The 15,635-nt window shown below is 52.5% G+C and overlaps 1 protein-coding gene across 1 annotated transcript in view; it reads right to left on the bottom strand.

Annotated features, from left to right (window-relative positions):
• Window positions 1-15,635, bottom strand: part of ZW10 (zw10 kinetochore protein) — a 33,790-nt gene that overhangs the window by 7,079 nt on the left and 11,076 nt on the right. Inside the window, exons 5-12 of the mRNA XM_076053688.1 lie at window positions 14,500-14,659; window positions 13,642-13,863; window positions 11,327-11,521; window positions 8,716-8,984; window positions 7,865-8,047; window positions 6,641-6,915; window positions 2,123-2,194; window positions 30-199 (exon numbers count right to left, since the gene is read on the bottom strand). Of these exons, the coding sequence (XP_075909803.1) occupies window positions 30-199; window positions 2,123-2,194; window positions 6,641-6,915; window positions 7,865-8,047; window positions 8,716-8,984; window positions 11,327-11,521; window positions 13,642-13,863; window positions 14,500-14,659 (1,546 nt within the window). The remainder of the gene's footprint in view (window positions 1-29; window positions 200-2,122; window positions 2,195-6,640; window positions 6,916-7,864; window positions 8,048-8,715; window positions 8,985-11,326; window positions 11,522-13,641; window positions 13,864-14,499; window positions 14,660-15,635) is intronic.

Below are 15,635 nucleotides of genomic sequence, written 5' to 3'. Positions count from 1 at the left end.
TGGACACCACCTTTGTCTTTGCGACTCACCGAGTTTGCGCAAGGTGGGCACGAGGTCGACGAAGGTGGAGGTGCCCTCGGAGAGCGAGAAGGGAAGCCGCGTGTAGTACTGGTGGCCCAGCGTCAGCAGGTAGTGCGCCAGCAGCATGCAGTTGTTGTGGTGGATGGCGGCCACCTGCGGGAAGTTCTGCAGAGACTCCCTGGCGCGAGCACGCACAAGTGGACACACGCGCACACACACGCGGACACACACACACGCGGACACACACACACACGCGCGCGGACACACACACACGCACGTGGACACACACGCGCACGGACACACACACGCGCAGACACACGCACGGAGACACACACACGCACACACGCGGACGCGCACACACACGCGGACGCGCACACACACACGCGGACACACACACGCGGACACACACACACGCACGGAGACACACACACGCACGGAGACACACACGCGCACGGACACACACGCGCACGGACACACACACGCGCGGACACACACACAAGCGGACACACACGCATGTGGACGCACACACGCGGACACGCACACACAAAGAATCCACCGTATTGGCTTAACAGACTGTAGGGGCAAGTGCTGTTAGCGAGTAGCAGCACCACCTATGAAGGCCGGCACGGCACACGAGGGGGGTGGATGGCCAGCACCACGCCCAGCCGCCTTTGTCTCCCCCAGTGGCGATGTTTAAACACAGCACCAGGTACTAATTTGAGGCTGAGTCGACCTAGGGGAGGCTCAGGACTGGTTCAAAAATTAGCATCACTGGTGTTGTCCATGAGCGGGAATCAAACTCGGGTCGCCGGGTTCATAGCGCGATACGCTAACCGCTACACCATCGCTCCCATAAACAAAGCACATGCTTTAATTCTAGATTTGAAGCTTTCGTGACTGCAAGGATTCATGCTCTTTGTTTTTTTTTGGTAAAGTCACGTATGTAAAATAAAATAAATGAAAACAACTGAATTAAATCACGACGTTTCGGAGGCAACACAAGCTTCCATCTTCAGGTAGAACAGTCACAGGAGAATAGCTGTATCAAGTGGAGAGATCTGAGACAACCGAGATTATATATACAGGTTAAGGGGGGGGAGGAGCCAGGAGTGACGTGGGTGGGGGGGCTAAGTTAAGGGGGGGGGAGGAGCCAGGAAGAGACGTGGGTGGGGGGGAGGGCTAAGTTAAGGGGGGGGGGGAGGAGCCAGGAAGAAACGTGGGTGGGGAGGGGCTAAGTTAAGGGGGAGGAGCCAGGAAGGGACGTGGGTGGGGAGGGGGAGGGGCTAAGTTAAGGGGGGAGGAGCCAGGAAAAGACGTGGGTGGGGAGGGGGAGGGGCTAAGTTAAGCCGCCTTTTGTTATGCTGCAGGGGGTTTAAGAGAAGCGATGGTGCACTGCACGGGAGCGAGTACAACCACTGGCAGAAATGACAATGGCCGTACAATTATAAGGCAGCTAAAGTTTGACTTGGTTGATGACATCTTTCCAATGGTTGCTCAATTTAAAACCATCCTCTCGGCTGATGTTGTGTCTATGTTTGTATATCTGGGATGGCTTCACGGACAAATCTTTGGTAATATCCGGGAGGTTTGCAGAGTACTTTGGTATCGGAGAAAACAATGTCACGAGAACCCGCTGTGTTGAAACAATCATCAGCCACGGCCGAAGAATTCGTTCTGCCGTGTTTCAAATCTGATTTGTGCTCGCGAATTCGGTTAGAAATATGTCGTTTCGTCTCCCCGATATAGCAGTCACCACAGGCACAACTCAATTTGTAAACACCAGGGTACTGTAAAAGTCAGGGATGACATCCTTTACGGATGGGATCAGATCACGGATTTTGTGGACTGTATAGAACCGGACCTGGATCTTGTGTTTGTTTAGAATTTTGGAAATCCTTTTGGTAACGCCTGCTATGTATGGCATACATACACGTGCGGAGACATGCGTTCGGAGACATGCGTGCGTAGAAACGCACGGACACGCACGTAATACACGAACACACCACCCCCCCCCCCCCCCCCCCCCGCATGACCTACGCAGGGCAGCTGGGGTTATTGCAGTTAGCGAGCGCCTATTATGGCCGGCGGGGTTGGCGCTCACCGGTGGTAGGTTGGCACGACGTCGCAGAAGAGGTGGAAGATGTTTCGGACAGCGTAGAAGAGTTGTGTGGCACTGCGGGGAGAAATCGCGAGCGTGAGCGTGTGTGCGAGCGTGTTTGATATTTTCTTCGCAGTATAGTGGTCATTTATTTGAAGGTGGAGGGGTTACCAGCTCCTCGCACCCGTCCAGAGCCCCCATTTTGCCGCTGCGTTGGCTACAAACGCCATGAGGGGAATGGCCAATCTAAATTGGCCCTCCCCCCACGGCACTGCTCACCACAGCGTTACCGCCCGGCACCAACGAGGAGGGTAGGGGGTTGTTTTGCGTGTGTGCTTGTCATCTCAGTCAGTCAAACCCATGGCACCTGGGTCCGTACCGTGACCTCTTGCCACTGGAGCTTGTGGCGCACTTTTAAATCTAGATTAAAAACTCATTTCTTTAGAACTCCTTTTTATTGTGTGTTTAGTTTGCTGTCCACCTCCCCCCGCACCTCCGATTAGCGCGGTTGGCCACGTACGGTGCAAAACAAGTGAAACACACACACACTACACTACTATACACTAGACGACTATACACTACACCACTACGCTAAATTGAAAACTAAATTTCCTCAGAACTGCTTTTTGTTGTGTTTAGTTTGTCGTCCTTCAACTCCGATTAGCGCGGTTGGCCACGTACTGTGCAAAACAAGTGACACATACACACACTACACTACTATACACTAGACGACTATACACTACACCACTACGCTAAATTGAAAACTACATTTCCTCTGAACTGCTTTTTGCTGTGTTTTGTTTGTCGCCCTTCACCACCGGCCACGTACGGTGCGGCGGTCGCAGAAGCGCATCTGAAAGGGCTGCGTGGCGCGGTGATGTTCGATGGCGAGCCAAAAGCCGCCGCTTGACCACCGTAGTTGGCGTGGCGATGGTTTACACTGCGATACGAGATCAGCGAGGTGTCGTGTGGCTCATCTGTGGCGAGAACACTCTGCGTGTGATGAGTGCGACCTATGAACTAAAGATTTTTTTTTTTTATCGTGACCAGATAAGGCTGTGCAGCTCTTTTTTTGCAGAAACGACCCGGCCATCACAAACGATATCTCAACCAAGTGGCTCATCATCGTCGCGTGGAGATTTATAGCAGCCAAATACGGCGAAACCTTGGATTGCGAGCATAATTCGTTCCGGAAACGCGCTCGCGATCCAAAGCACTCGTATATCAAAGCGAATTTCCCCATAAGAAATAATGGAAACTCAGATGATTCGTTCCACAACCCAAAAATACCGTATTCATATAAAAATGATTACCGGTAATACAAAATACCTTTTTATATTTTTATTATTTAAATTTTATATAAAGTAATAAAATTTATTAATTACATTTAATCGTGGCTGGTGTGAGGGAGACGAGAGAGAGGAGAGGAGGAGGGTTATTGTGTAGGACGACTTTCACTTGCAGTACAGTTACTAAAGAACAGTCACTACACTTGGACACAAAATAAAAACATGCTTTACGCACACACACGTGGTCACAACACTATAGTACTGTAGTAAACAGTATACACGTGGTCACAACACTATAGTACTGTAGTAAACAGTATACACGTGGTCACAACGCTATAGTACTGTAGTAAACAGTACACACGTGGTCACAACACTACAGTACTGTGGTAAACAGTATACACGTGGTCACAACACTATAGTACTGTAGTAAACAGTATACACGAGGTCACAACACTATAGTACTGTAGTAAACAGTATACACGTGGTCAAAACACTATAGTACTGTAGTAAACAGTATACACGTGGTCACAACACTATAGTACTGTAGTAAACAGTATACACGTGGTCACAACACTATAGTACTGTAGTAAACAGTATACACGTGGTCACAACACTATAGTACTATAGTAAACAGTATACACGTGGTCACAACACTATAGTACTGTAGAAAACAGTATACACGTGGTCACAACACTATAGTACTGTAGTAAACAGTATACACGTGGTCACAACACTATAGTACTGTACTAAACAGTATACACGTGGCCACAACACTATAGTACTGTAGTAAACAGTATACGCGTGGTCACAACACTATAGTACTGTAGTAAACAGTATACACGTGGTCACAACACTATAGTACTATAGTAAACAGTATACACGTGGTCACAACACTATAGAACTGTAGTAAACAGTATACACGTGGTCACAACACTATAGTACTATAGTAAACAGTATACACGTGGTCACAACACTATAGTACTGTATAAAACAGTATACACGTGGTCACAACACTATAGTACTGTAGTAAACAGTATACACGTGGTCACAACACTATAGTACTGTAGTAAACAGTATACACGTGTCCACAACACTATAGTACTGTAGTAAACAGTACACACGTGGTCACAACACTACTGTAGTAAACAGTATACACGTGGTCACAACACTATAGTACTGTAGTAAACAGTATACACGTGGTCACAACACTATAGTACTATAGTAAACAGTATACACGTGGTCACAACACTATAGTACTGTAGTAAACAGTATACACGTGGTCACAACACTATAGTACTGTAGTAAACAGTATACACGTGGTCACAACACTATAGTACCGTAGAAAACGGTATACACGTGGTCACAACACTATAGCACTGTAGTAAACAGTATACACGTGGTCACAACACTATAGTACTGCAGTAAACAGTATACACGTGGTCACAACACTATAGTACTGTTAAAACAGTATGCACGTGGTCACAACACTATAGTACTATAGTAAACAGTATATGCGTGGTCACAACACTATAGTACTGTAGTAAACAGTATACACGTGGTCACAACACTATAGTACTGTAGTAAACAGTATACACGTGGTCACAACACTATAGTACTGTAGTAAACAGTATACGCGTGGTCACAACACTATAGTACTGTAGTAAACAGTATACACGTGGTCACAACACTATAGTACTGTAGTAAACAGTATACACGTGGTCACAACACTATAGTACTGCAGTAAACAGTATACACGTGGTCACAACACTATAGTACTGTAGTAAACAGTATACACGTGGTCACAACACTATAGTACTGTAGTAAACAGTATACACGTGGTCACAACACTATAGTACTGTAGTAAACAGTATACACGTGGTCACAACACTATAGTACTGCAGTAAACAGTATACACGTGGTCACAACACTATAGTACTGTTAAAACAGTATGCACGTGGTCACAACACTATAGTACTGTAGTAAACAGTATACACGTGGTCACAACACTATAGTACTGTAGTAAACAGTATACACGTGGTCACAACACTATAGTACTGTAGTAAACAGTATACACGTGGTCACAACACTATAGTACTGTAGTAAACAGTATACACGTGGTCACAACACTATAGTACTGTAGTAAACAGTATACACGTGGTCACAACACTATAGTACTGTAGTAAACAGTATACACGTGGTCACAACACCATAGTACTGCAGTAAACAGTATACACGTGGTCACAACACTATAGTACTGTTAAAACAGTATGCACGTGGTCACAACACTATAGTACTATAGTAAACAGTATACGCGTGGTCACAACACTATAGTACTGTAGTAAACAGTATACACGTGGTCACAACACTATAGTACTGTAGTAAACAGTATACACGTGGTCACAACACTATAGTACTGTAGTAAACAGTAAACGCTCGCACGGATGTTGACTATACGAGCGAGGCACGCCGACTGAGACCGAGCATGGGAGATGATTACCCACAATCCCGCAGTGAGAGAGAAGAACCATTGGCTCAGTTGTGATCACGTGACGCTCGGCAGACAAAGCGTACACTGTATGTACTACTCGTATTGCAAGACCTCGCTCGTTTATCAAATTATTTATTATTTTTTTTAGCTCGTCTTGCAAAACACTCGCAGACCAAGTTACTCACTGTACTCTAAACGCGTGATGTTGAATCTAAATGTGAAAGGAAAAACCGGAAGACCCGGAGAAAAATGCATGCGACCACGGGGAGAGAGATAGACGCAAACTCCAAATTTACAGCAGCAGCAGGCGTCAGGGTCGGGATCGAACCCACGACCTCCTGCACACCAGGCGAGGTAGTTAACATCTCCTAGCTACCGTGATGATGATGAGAGAGAGAGACACGCAAACTCCAAATATACAGCAGCAGCAGGCGTCAGGGTCGGGAGCGAACCCACGACCTCCTGCACACCAGGCGAGGTAGTTAACATCTCCTAGCCACGATCTACCGAGCGGCAAGTATGGACCATCACGCCCGTGGCCTCCCACGCGCCCGCTAACGTCCGCCACTGCGAACGGAGCAGGCGAACCGCGCCGAGCGTGGATCAGCTGCCGCCAAGTGACCGCTCGGATTTCCGACCGCGACGACCAGCGGCGACGACCAGCGGCGAGAGCGAGCCAACCCCCGGCCGGGTCCACGTCCCGTCACCGTGGCGGCGGCGAGACCTCCCCCCCTGCCAGCTCACCAGGGCCCCTGGCTGCTGCAGGCTTCGGCGAGGATGCCGTGAGCCAGCAGGACGAGGTCTCGCGCCGAGCGGCTGATGCGGCAACGCGGCATGCGCAGGGTCGCCGGGGACAGCCCCGGGCCGCCGGCGGCCGCCCCCTCCGCCATCGTCGAGCCGACGCGCCTCACCGCCACCGCCACCGCCGCCGCCGCCGCCGCCGCCGGGGAAGCGCCCGCCACCGTCGCCGCGGCTCCGGCCGAGGGCCCGGCGAAGATGACGTCCAGCACGTCCGAGACCTGGCCCGGTCGGGAGGGTCGCCGGTTCCATTCCGAGTGCCGGCAGCGTGGCGTCCGCGTCTCTGTCCGTGCGTGCGTCCCCTGCGCGCGTCTCTCCGTCTCCGCTCCTGTCTGTCCGTCTCACCTCTCATCTCCGTCCCTCTGCAGGTCTGTCTCGTCCCCCTGTGTCTGCACGTTCATCCACCGGTCCCCGCCGTCTCTCCGCGAGTAAACCCCTCCGTCTCTTTCTCCGTCCGCTCGTCCCCCGTGCGCGTCCACCTGTCCATCTCTAGCTGCGTGCAGCCCGTGAGTGTCTCCCCCCACCATCTGTCTCAATGCCTCTCTCTGTCCCTGCCTGCGAGTAAGTCTGTCTGTCTGTCTGTCAGCGTCTCTCGCCGTCTGAGCGCACACGCGCGTGTGTCTGTGTCCGTGCGCATGTCACCTTGACTGTCTTGCAGTGGAGAGATTATGAGCGAGCGTGAGCGCGTCTGCGTGTCTTTGTCCGTGTGTGTATCCACGTGTGTCCTTGCATGTGTGTCCGTGCGTGTGTCCGTGTGTGTGTGTCCGTGTGTGTGTCCGTCCGTGTCCGTGTGTGTGTGTGTCCGTGTGTGTGTCCGTGTGTCTGCGTGCGCGTCACCTTCACGGCGTCATGCAGTGGAGTGATCATGAGCGAGCGCGTGTCTACGCGTCTGTGTGTATGTGTGTCCGTGTGTGTGTCCATGTGCGCGTCCTTGCCTGTGTCCGTGTGCGTGTGTCCGTGTGTCTGTGTGTCCGTGTATCCGTGTGTCCGTGTGTCCGTGTGTCTGTCCGTGTGCGTGTGTCCGTGTGTCCGTGTGCGTGTGTGTGTCTGTCCGTGTGTCCGCGTGTCCGTGTGTGCGTGTGCGTGTGTCCGTGTGTGCGTGTGTCCGTGTCTGTGTGCGTGTGTCCGTGTGTCCGTGTCCGTGTGTCCGCGTGTCCGCGTGCACGTCACCTTGACGGTGTCGTGCAGCGGAGCGACCATGAGCGAGCGGGCGCGCACCACGCCGTCACGGCACTTCTTGCCGGAGAAGTGGGCGTTGACGTCGCGGGCGTACGACAGCAGCGCCGTCGACTCGCTCGACAGCAGCCCCAGGGACAGCAGCGAGCGCTCAAACGAGCCGGTAGCGTCGATGACCTGCGGGGCGGCGGTGAGGCGGTGAGGCGGTGAGGCGGTGAGGCGGTGAGGCGGTGAGGCGGTGAGGCGGCAGCCCCGGACGCGGCGTCTTCGTTGTGCTGGCACACGCTTACCAAGCGCACCGCCTCCGTGCGCGTCGCGCGGGCGTGCGCCTGTGTGCGTTCGACACCGCCTGCGTGTGTGTGTGACGTATACCTGCGTGTGTGTGACGTTTACCTGCGTGTGTGTGTGCGTCACACACCTGCGTGTGTGTGACGTATACGTGCGTGCGTGTGTGCGTCACGCACCTGCGCGTGTTGCGGTGGTGTAGCAGCGGTTAGCGCTACGCTGCGCTACGAACCGAGTTCGATTCCCGCTCATGGTCAATCAACACCGGTGACGATTACCCGACCCGGTCATGTGTGCCTCCCGTAGGTCGACTCAACCTCGAACGAGTACCCGGTGCAGCGGTGCGTAGCAAACATCGCCACCGGGGATACAAAGGCGGTCGAGCGTGATCCTGGCCACCCACCAGCTCGTGTGCCGTGCCGGCCTTCACAGGTGCTGCTGCTCGCTAACAGCACTTGCCCCGACAGTCTGTTAAGCCAATACGGTGGATTATTTGTGTGTGCGTGTCCGCGTGTGGGGGGGATGTGTTTTTTTTTTTTGCGAGCGACGCCACAACACACCTCCGTGTAGGCCTGCAGGCCGGCGTGGTCCGAGGGAACGCTGGCGAGGAGGCAGTGCTGGATGAGCGTCTCACACAGGGGCTCCCACAGCAGGGAGCCCATCACGGACGCCACGCTGTCGCCGCCGCCGCCATCGCCGTCATCGTCACCGTCACCGCCGTCGTCACCGTCGCCGTCACCGTCACCGTCACCGTCGCCGCCGCCGTCGTCACCGTCGTCCCCATCACCGTCCCCGTTGCTCACGAGGCCGGGCTCGTTCGGGGGAACGGCTGCGAAGAGGAGACGGGGCGATCGATGGTGATGAGGATGACGGTAACGATGGCTGATGCCGATGACGACGCTGAATACGATTGACGATGAAATCGGCGATGATTGGCTGATGCTGCTGATGACGATGTTCATCATGCTAATAATGCTGCTGACGATGATGATGCTGAAATTTATGACGATGATGATGATTATTATGATGATGATAATATGATTGCTGCTGATGATGACGCTCATGACGATGCCGCTGATGACGATGAAGATGCCCATGATGATGATGACGATGACGACGATGCTGCTGCTGCTTCAGCTGATGTACAGTGAGGGAAAAAAGTATTTGATCCCCTGCTGATTTTGTACGTTTGCCCACTGACAAGGAAATTATCAGTCTATAATTTTAATGGTAGGTTTATTTGAACAGTGAGAGCCAGAATAACAACAACAAAATCCAGAAAAACGCATGTCAAAAATGTTATAAATTGATTTGCATTTTAATGAGGGAAATAAGTATTTGACCCCTCTGCAAAACATGACTTAGTACTTTGTGGCAAAACCCTTGTTGGCAATCACAGAGGTCAGACGTTTCTTGTAGTTGGCCACCAGGTTTGCACACATCTCAGGAGGGATTTTGTCCCACTCCTCTTTGCAGATCTTCTCCAAGTCATTAAGGTTTCGAGGCTGACGTTTGGCAACTCGAACCTTCAGCTCCCTCCACAGATTTTCTATGGGATTAAGGTCTGGAGACTGGCTAGGCCACTCCAGGACCTCAATGTGCTTCTTCTTGAGCCACTCCTTTGTTGCCTTGGCCGTGTGTTTTGGGTCATTGTCATGCTGGAATACCCATCCACGACCTATTTTCAATGCCCTGGCTGAGGGAAGGAGGTTCTCACCCAAGATTTGACGTTATATGGCCCCGTCCATCGTTCCTTTGATGCGGTGAAGTTGTCCTGTCCCCTTAGCAGAAAAACACTCCCAAAGCATAATGTTTCAACCTCCATGTTTGACGGTGGGGATGGTGTTCTTGGGCAGCATAGGCAGCATTCCTCCTCCTCCAAACACGGCGAGTTGAGTTGATGCCAAAGAGCTCCATTTTGGTCTCATCTGACCACAACACTTTCACCCAGTTGTCCTCTGAATCATTCAGATGTTCATTGGCAAACGTCAGACGGGCATGTATATGTGCTTTCTTGAGCAGGGGGACCTTGCGTGTGCTGCAGGATTTCAGTCCTTCACGGCGTAGTGTGTTACCAATTGTTTTCTTGCTGACTATGGTCCCAGCTGCCTTGAGATCATTGACAAGATCCTCCCGTGTAGTTCTGGGCTGAATCCTCACCGTTCTCATGATCATTGCAACTCCACGAGGTGGGATCTTGCATGGAGCCCCGGGCCGAGGGAGATTGACAGTTCTTTTGGTTTTCTTCCATTTGCGAATAATCGCACCAACTGTTGTCACCTTCTCACCAAGCTGCTTGGTAATGGTCTTGTAGCCCATTCCAGCCTTGTGTAGGTCTACAATCTTGTCCCTGACATCCTTGGAGAGCTCTTTGGTCTTGGCCATGGTGGAGAGTTTGGAATTTGATTGATTGATTGCTTCTGTGGACAGGTGTCTTTTATACAGGTAACAAGCTGAGATTAGGAGCACTCCCTTTAAGAGTGTGCTCCTAATCTCAGCTCGTTACCTGTATAAAAGACACCCGGGAGCCAGAAATCTCTGATTGAGAGGGGGTCAAATACTTATTTCCCTCATTAAAATGCAAATCAATTTATTAAATTTTTGACATGCGTTTTTCTGGATTTTGTTGTTGTTATTCTGTCTCTCACTGCTCAAATAAACCTACCATTAAAATTATAGACTGATAATTTCTTTGTCAGTGGGCAAACGTACAAAATCAGCAGGGGATCAAATACTTTTTTCCCTCACTGTACGCTGAACTTCTTTGGCACCGTACGTAGCCAACTGTGCTAATCGGAAGGTGAGGAGGGAGACGTGGGGGTGAGGAGAGAGGGAGAGAGACGCTGGGTGAGGGAGACATGGGGTGAGGAGACGCAGGGTGAGGAGCGAGACGCGGGGAGGTGAGGGATACGGAGAGAGGGAGAGACTCTGGGTGAGGAGGTGCAGGGTGAGGAGGGATATGCGTGGGTTGATGAGAGACGGAGAGACTGGGTGAGGGAGGCATGGGGTGGGGAGATGCAGGGTGGGGAGATGCAGGGTGAGGAGCGAGACGTGGGGGGGGTGAGGAGTGGGGGAGGGACTCGGTGAGGGGGGGAGAGACGTGGCGAGAGAGAGAGAGAGAGACACAGGGCGGATGATGACGACGACGACGACGATGTCGTCACGGCTCACCCAGCATGTGCTGATGGACGAAGGTGAGCGCCTGGAGGAGGGCGGCGAAGGTGCAGGCTGGGTCCGATGAGGTGGAGGATGACACGGACGAGGAGGTGGACGAGGAGACGAGGCTCAGGGTGTTGTCGGCCGCGCTCACGGCCAGACCCGGGAAGACGATGAGGGGACGCAGAATGAAGGAGTGCAGAGGCTCCACTGCGCACGAAGGCAATTTTAAACATTCATAACTATTCACGGCCATTCATAACTATTCAACAAGTTAACGGTTATTATTACCAGGTAAGGCAACTCTCACTGAGCTATGTGGCTCTTTTTCGGCAGCGACCCTGGCTATCACAATTGATGGCACAACCAAGTGAGCTTACCATCGCCATCATCGTCACCACCACCACGTGAAAATGGTGAGCGGCAGCAAAATATAAACGCGTGATGTCGATTCTACACGTGGAGGGAAAAAGCCCGACCGACGGCGAGCGTCGTGCCGACTCTTCCGGCCGGCTGTGGACAGAAACTGTGGCCGCCCGTGTGAAAGAGGGAGTTGCCAAGCTGTCCGTATGATACACACACACACACAACCTCACACCGCCACCGCTCCGCAGGGAACAAGCGCATTTTTGATACAAGGGATGCCCAACCTCTGCGTCTGCTTTGCGCAAAGAATTGAACAGGTGGCAAAAGAAGACACACGACACGCACATCGGGAGAAAGAAGATTGTTCCAAAAAGTTATCTTTGTGTTTCGAGAAGGGGTTGCCATTCCAAGGTGGTGCGTTAAATATCAACTGATCGTGAAGAACATTGCTGCCCGTCGAGTTACATGAATACGATTGTAGAAGTATTCTAGTCATTCGTTTTTTGTTAATTAGCATTATCTTGCCAATGAATTAATTGATAACTACTCTTGCCTTCGGGACTCTTTATTGCCCCTCGTATGAATATCGTTGCATGAATTTTTAAGGACTTTTTGTTCCCATCGCCGTGTATGCTCGCGTACTCTTGAGGAATAATCCATTGTTCTGTCACCCAGTTGACAAACGTGATCATTGAAGAGACGGATCCATGAGCGGAACTTCTCCTGCAGTAGTGTGTGGGCAATTTCAAGAACAAGAATTTGCATATAAGACTGTTAAGGTTTTTTGGTTTAGAATAGCGTGCAGGCATGTTTCAACGACTCAATCACCAATTAAGCTCGCGTTACGCGGTGGAATCAATCACATGTGCAGTTGCCAAAGTGAAACAACGCAATCGTTGATGGTTACTGTATCGATACTGTGTTGAAAATTCCAAGATTGAGAGTTCGCATATTAGATGAGAGTTAAGGTTTCATTTAGAATAAATTGCTGAAACACAGAAGTTTGGTGTGTTTCCTTCCTGTTTCATGCATATTAATCTTATTTACAAGAACTGTATCCTGCGTTGAGATCTGAATTTGGAGACCTGACATAAACACAATAATACACTCAGTAAATGTTAAAGCGAGAATAATTGTATTAGCGAGCGTTAATACGGACCTAAACAATAAAGCGGAGCTTACTCTGACATACTTACAGCACACCTGCATAACTTAATAAGATTAATTGTATTATCCTGATTGATGATACGATCCTTGTCAGCGAGGCGGGGCCTAATCATCATAACGGCTCGCATAGGCATTATCACACCCGCTCGCATAAATTAATACGATTATCTCTCGAATTAACACCACCATCTTCATCACAAACATATTCATCACAACTATCACCACCATCACCACTACCACAATCTCGACCATGACCACCACCACCACAATTATCACCACCACCGCAACCACAACAATCTCTACCATTACCACCACTACCATCACCACCTCCACCTTCGTCACCACCATCTTCATCACCACCATCACCACTACCACAATCTCGACCATGACCACCACCACAATTATCACCACCACCGCAACCAAAACAATCTCTACCATTACCATTACCACCTCCACCTTCGTTACCACCATCATCATCACCACTATCACCACCGCCACCACTACCACAATCTCTACAATTACCACAACCATTACCACCACTACCATCACCACCATCATCACCACCATCACCACTACCACAATCTTACCATCACCATCATCACCACCTCCACCTTCGTCACTACCATCTTCATCACGACTATCACCACCACCACAATATCTACCATTACCACCACCACAATTGTCACCACTACCATCACCACCTCCACCGTCACCACCATCGTCATCACCACTACCACCACCATCACCGCCACCTTCACCACCGCCGCCTCTCCCCTCCCCACGCGCCACCGACGAACCGAATCGTCTCAGCTTCTTGTGCAGGAGCCCCAGCGCGCCGTAGGCGGCGAGGATGGCGGCCAGCGACAACGGCGGCGATGACGTGGCAGTGGTGGTGGAGACGATGAAGGGGGAGGAGGAGGGGGATGAGGGTGGCTCTCTACCCCTCGACTCCTCCCGGGTGACTCCCGGTCCCAGCAGGCGAAGCTGCGTGTGCAGGCATTGCTCCACGCTGGTCAGCTCTGCAGGGGCAGAGGAGGGGGGACCCAAAGGGGATGGGGGGGGGGGGGTAAGAGACGACGTGGGGGTGGAAGGGGGAGACACTCACTCGCTCGTCCACTGACTTACTCGCTCGCCCGCCCACACTCGCTCACCTACACTCGCTCACCCGCCCACACTCACTCACCCATCCACACTCATCCCACAAGTCCACCACCCTCACCTATCCACAAATCCACCCTCACCTACCCACATACCCACGCTCACCTACCCACCTACCCCACCCTCACCTACCCACCTACCCACCTACCCCACCCTCACCTACCCCACCGTCACCTACCCACCTACCCCACCCTCACCTACCCCCCTACCCCACCCTCACCTACCCACCTACCCCACCCTCACCTATCCACATACCCACCCTCACCTACCCACCTACCCCACCCTCACCTACCCACATACCCACCCTCACCTACCCACCTACCCCACCCTCACCTACCCACCTACCCCACCCTCACCTACCCACAAACCCTTACCCACCTACCCCACCCTCACCTACCCACCTACCCCACCCTCACCTACCCACCTACCCCACCCTCACCTACCCACAAACCCTTACCCACCTACCCCACCCTCACCCACCCCACCGACACACGCACCCTTGCCGGGAGGCACGGCCCACACGACGCGTTGCCTCCACTCATCGTTGAGGTGGTTGATGAGGTTCTCTCGCTGCGTCACCAGCTCAGACTGCACGACCGCCAGCAGCCGCACGTCCCTGCCCAGGTCCTCCTGCAGGCGCAGCGCGGCACGCTGGCCCTGAGAGACACGGGGGAAACGCACGGACAGAAACGCGGGGATGCATGGGGAACGCAGGGACAGAGACGCGGGGACGCACAGAGAGAGACACGGGGACGCATGGAGAGAGACGCGGGGACGCACGGAGAGAGACACAGGGACGCACGGAGAGAGACGCGGGGACGCACGGAGAGAGACACAGGGACGCACGGAGAGAGACACGGGGACGCACGGAGAGAGACACAGGGACGCACGAAGAGAGACGCGGGGACGCACGGAGAGAGACACAGGGACGCACAGAGAGACACAGGGACGCACGGAGAGAGACACGGGGACGCATGGAGAGAGACACAGGGACGCACAGAGAGACACAGGAACGCACGGAGAGAGACGCGGGGACGCACAGAGAGACACAGGGACGCACGGAGAGAGACGCGGGGACGCACGGAGAGAGACACAGGGACGCACGGAGAGAGACACAGGGACGCACGGAGAGAGACACAGGGACGCACGGAGAGAGACACAGGGACGCACGGAGAGAGACACTGGGACGCACAGAGACACAGGGTGACATACGGATCATCCAGCACACGCAGCACGACGTGCTGGCCCTGAGACACGGGAAGGCACAGAGGCAGATACAGACACACGGGCAGACAGAGACACACACACACACACGGGGAGACAGACACACACACACACACACGGGGAGACAGAGACACACACGGGGAGACAGAGACACACACACACACGGGGAGACAGAGACACACACGGGGAGACAGACACACACGGGGAGACAGAGACACACACACGAGGAGACAGACACACACACGGGGAGACAGAGACACACACACGGGGAGACAGAGACACACACACACGGGGAGACAGAGACACACACGGGGAGACAAAGAAAAACACACGGGGAGACAGAGACACACACACACGGGGAGACAGAGACACACACGGGGAGACAAAGACACACACACGGGGAGACAGA

Source organism: Petromyzon marinus, chromosome 62 (assembly GCF_048934315.1).
Source record: "Petromyzon marinus isolate PM22_M1 ecotype Great Lakes invasive population chromosome 62, UKy_Petmar_22M1.pri1.0, whole genome shotgun sequence".
NCBI lineage: Eukaryota > Metazoa > Chordata > Hyperoartia > Petromyzontiformes > Petromyzontidae > Petromyzon > Petromyzon marinus.
This window is presented reverse-complemented; position numbering and strand designations above follow the sequence as displayed.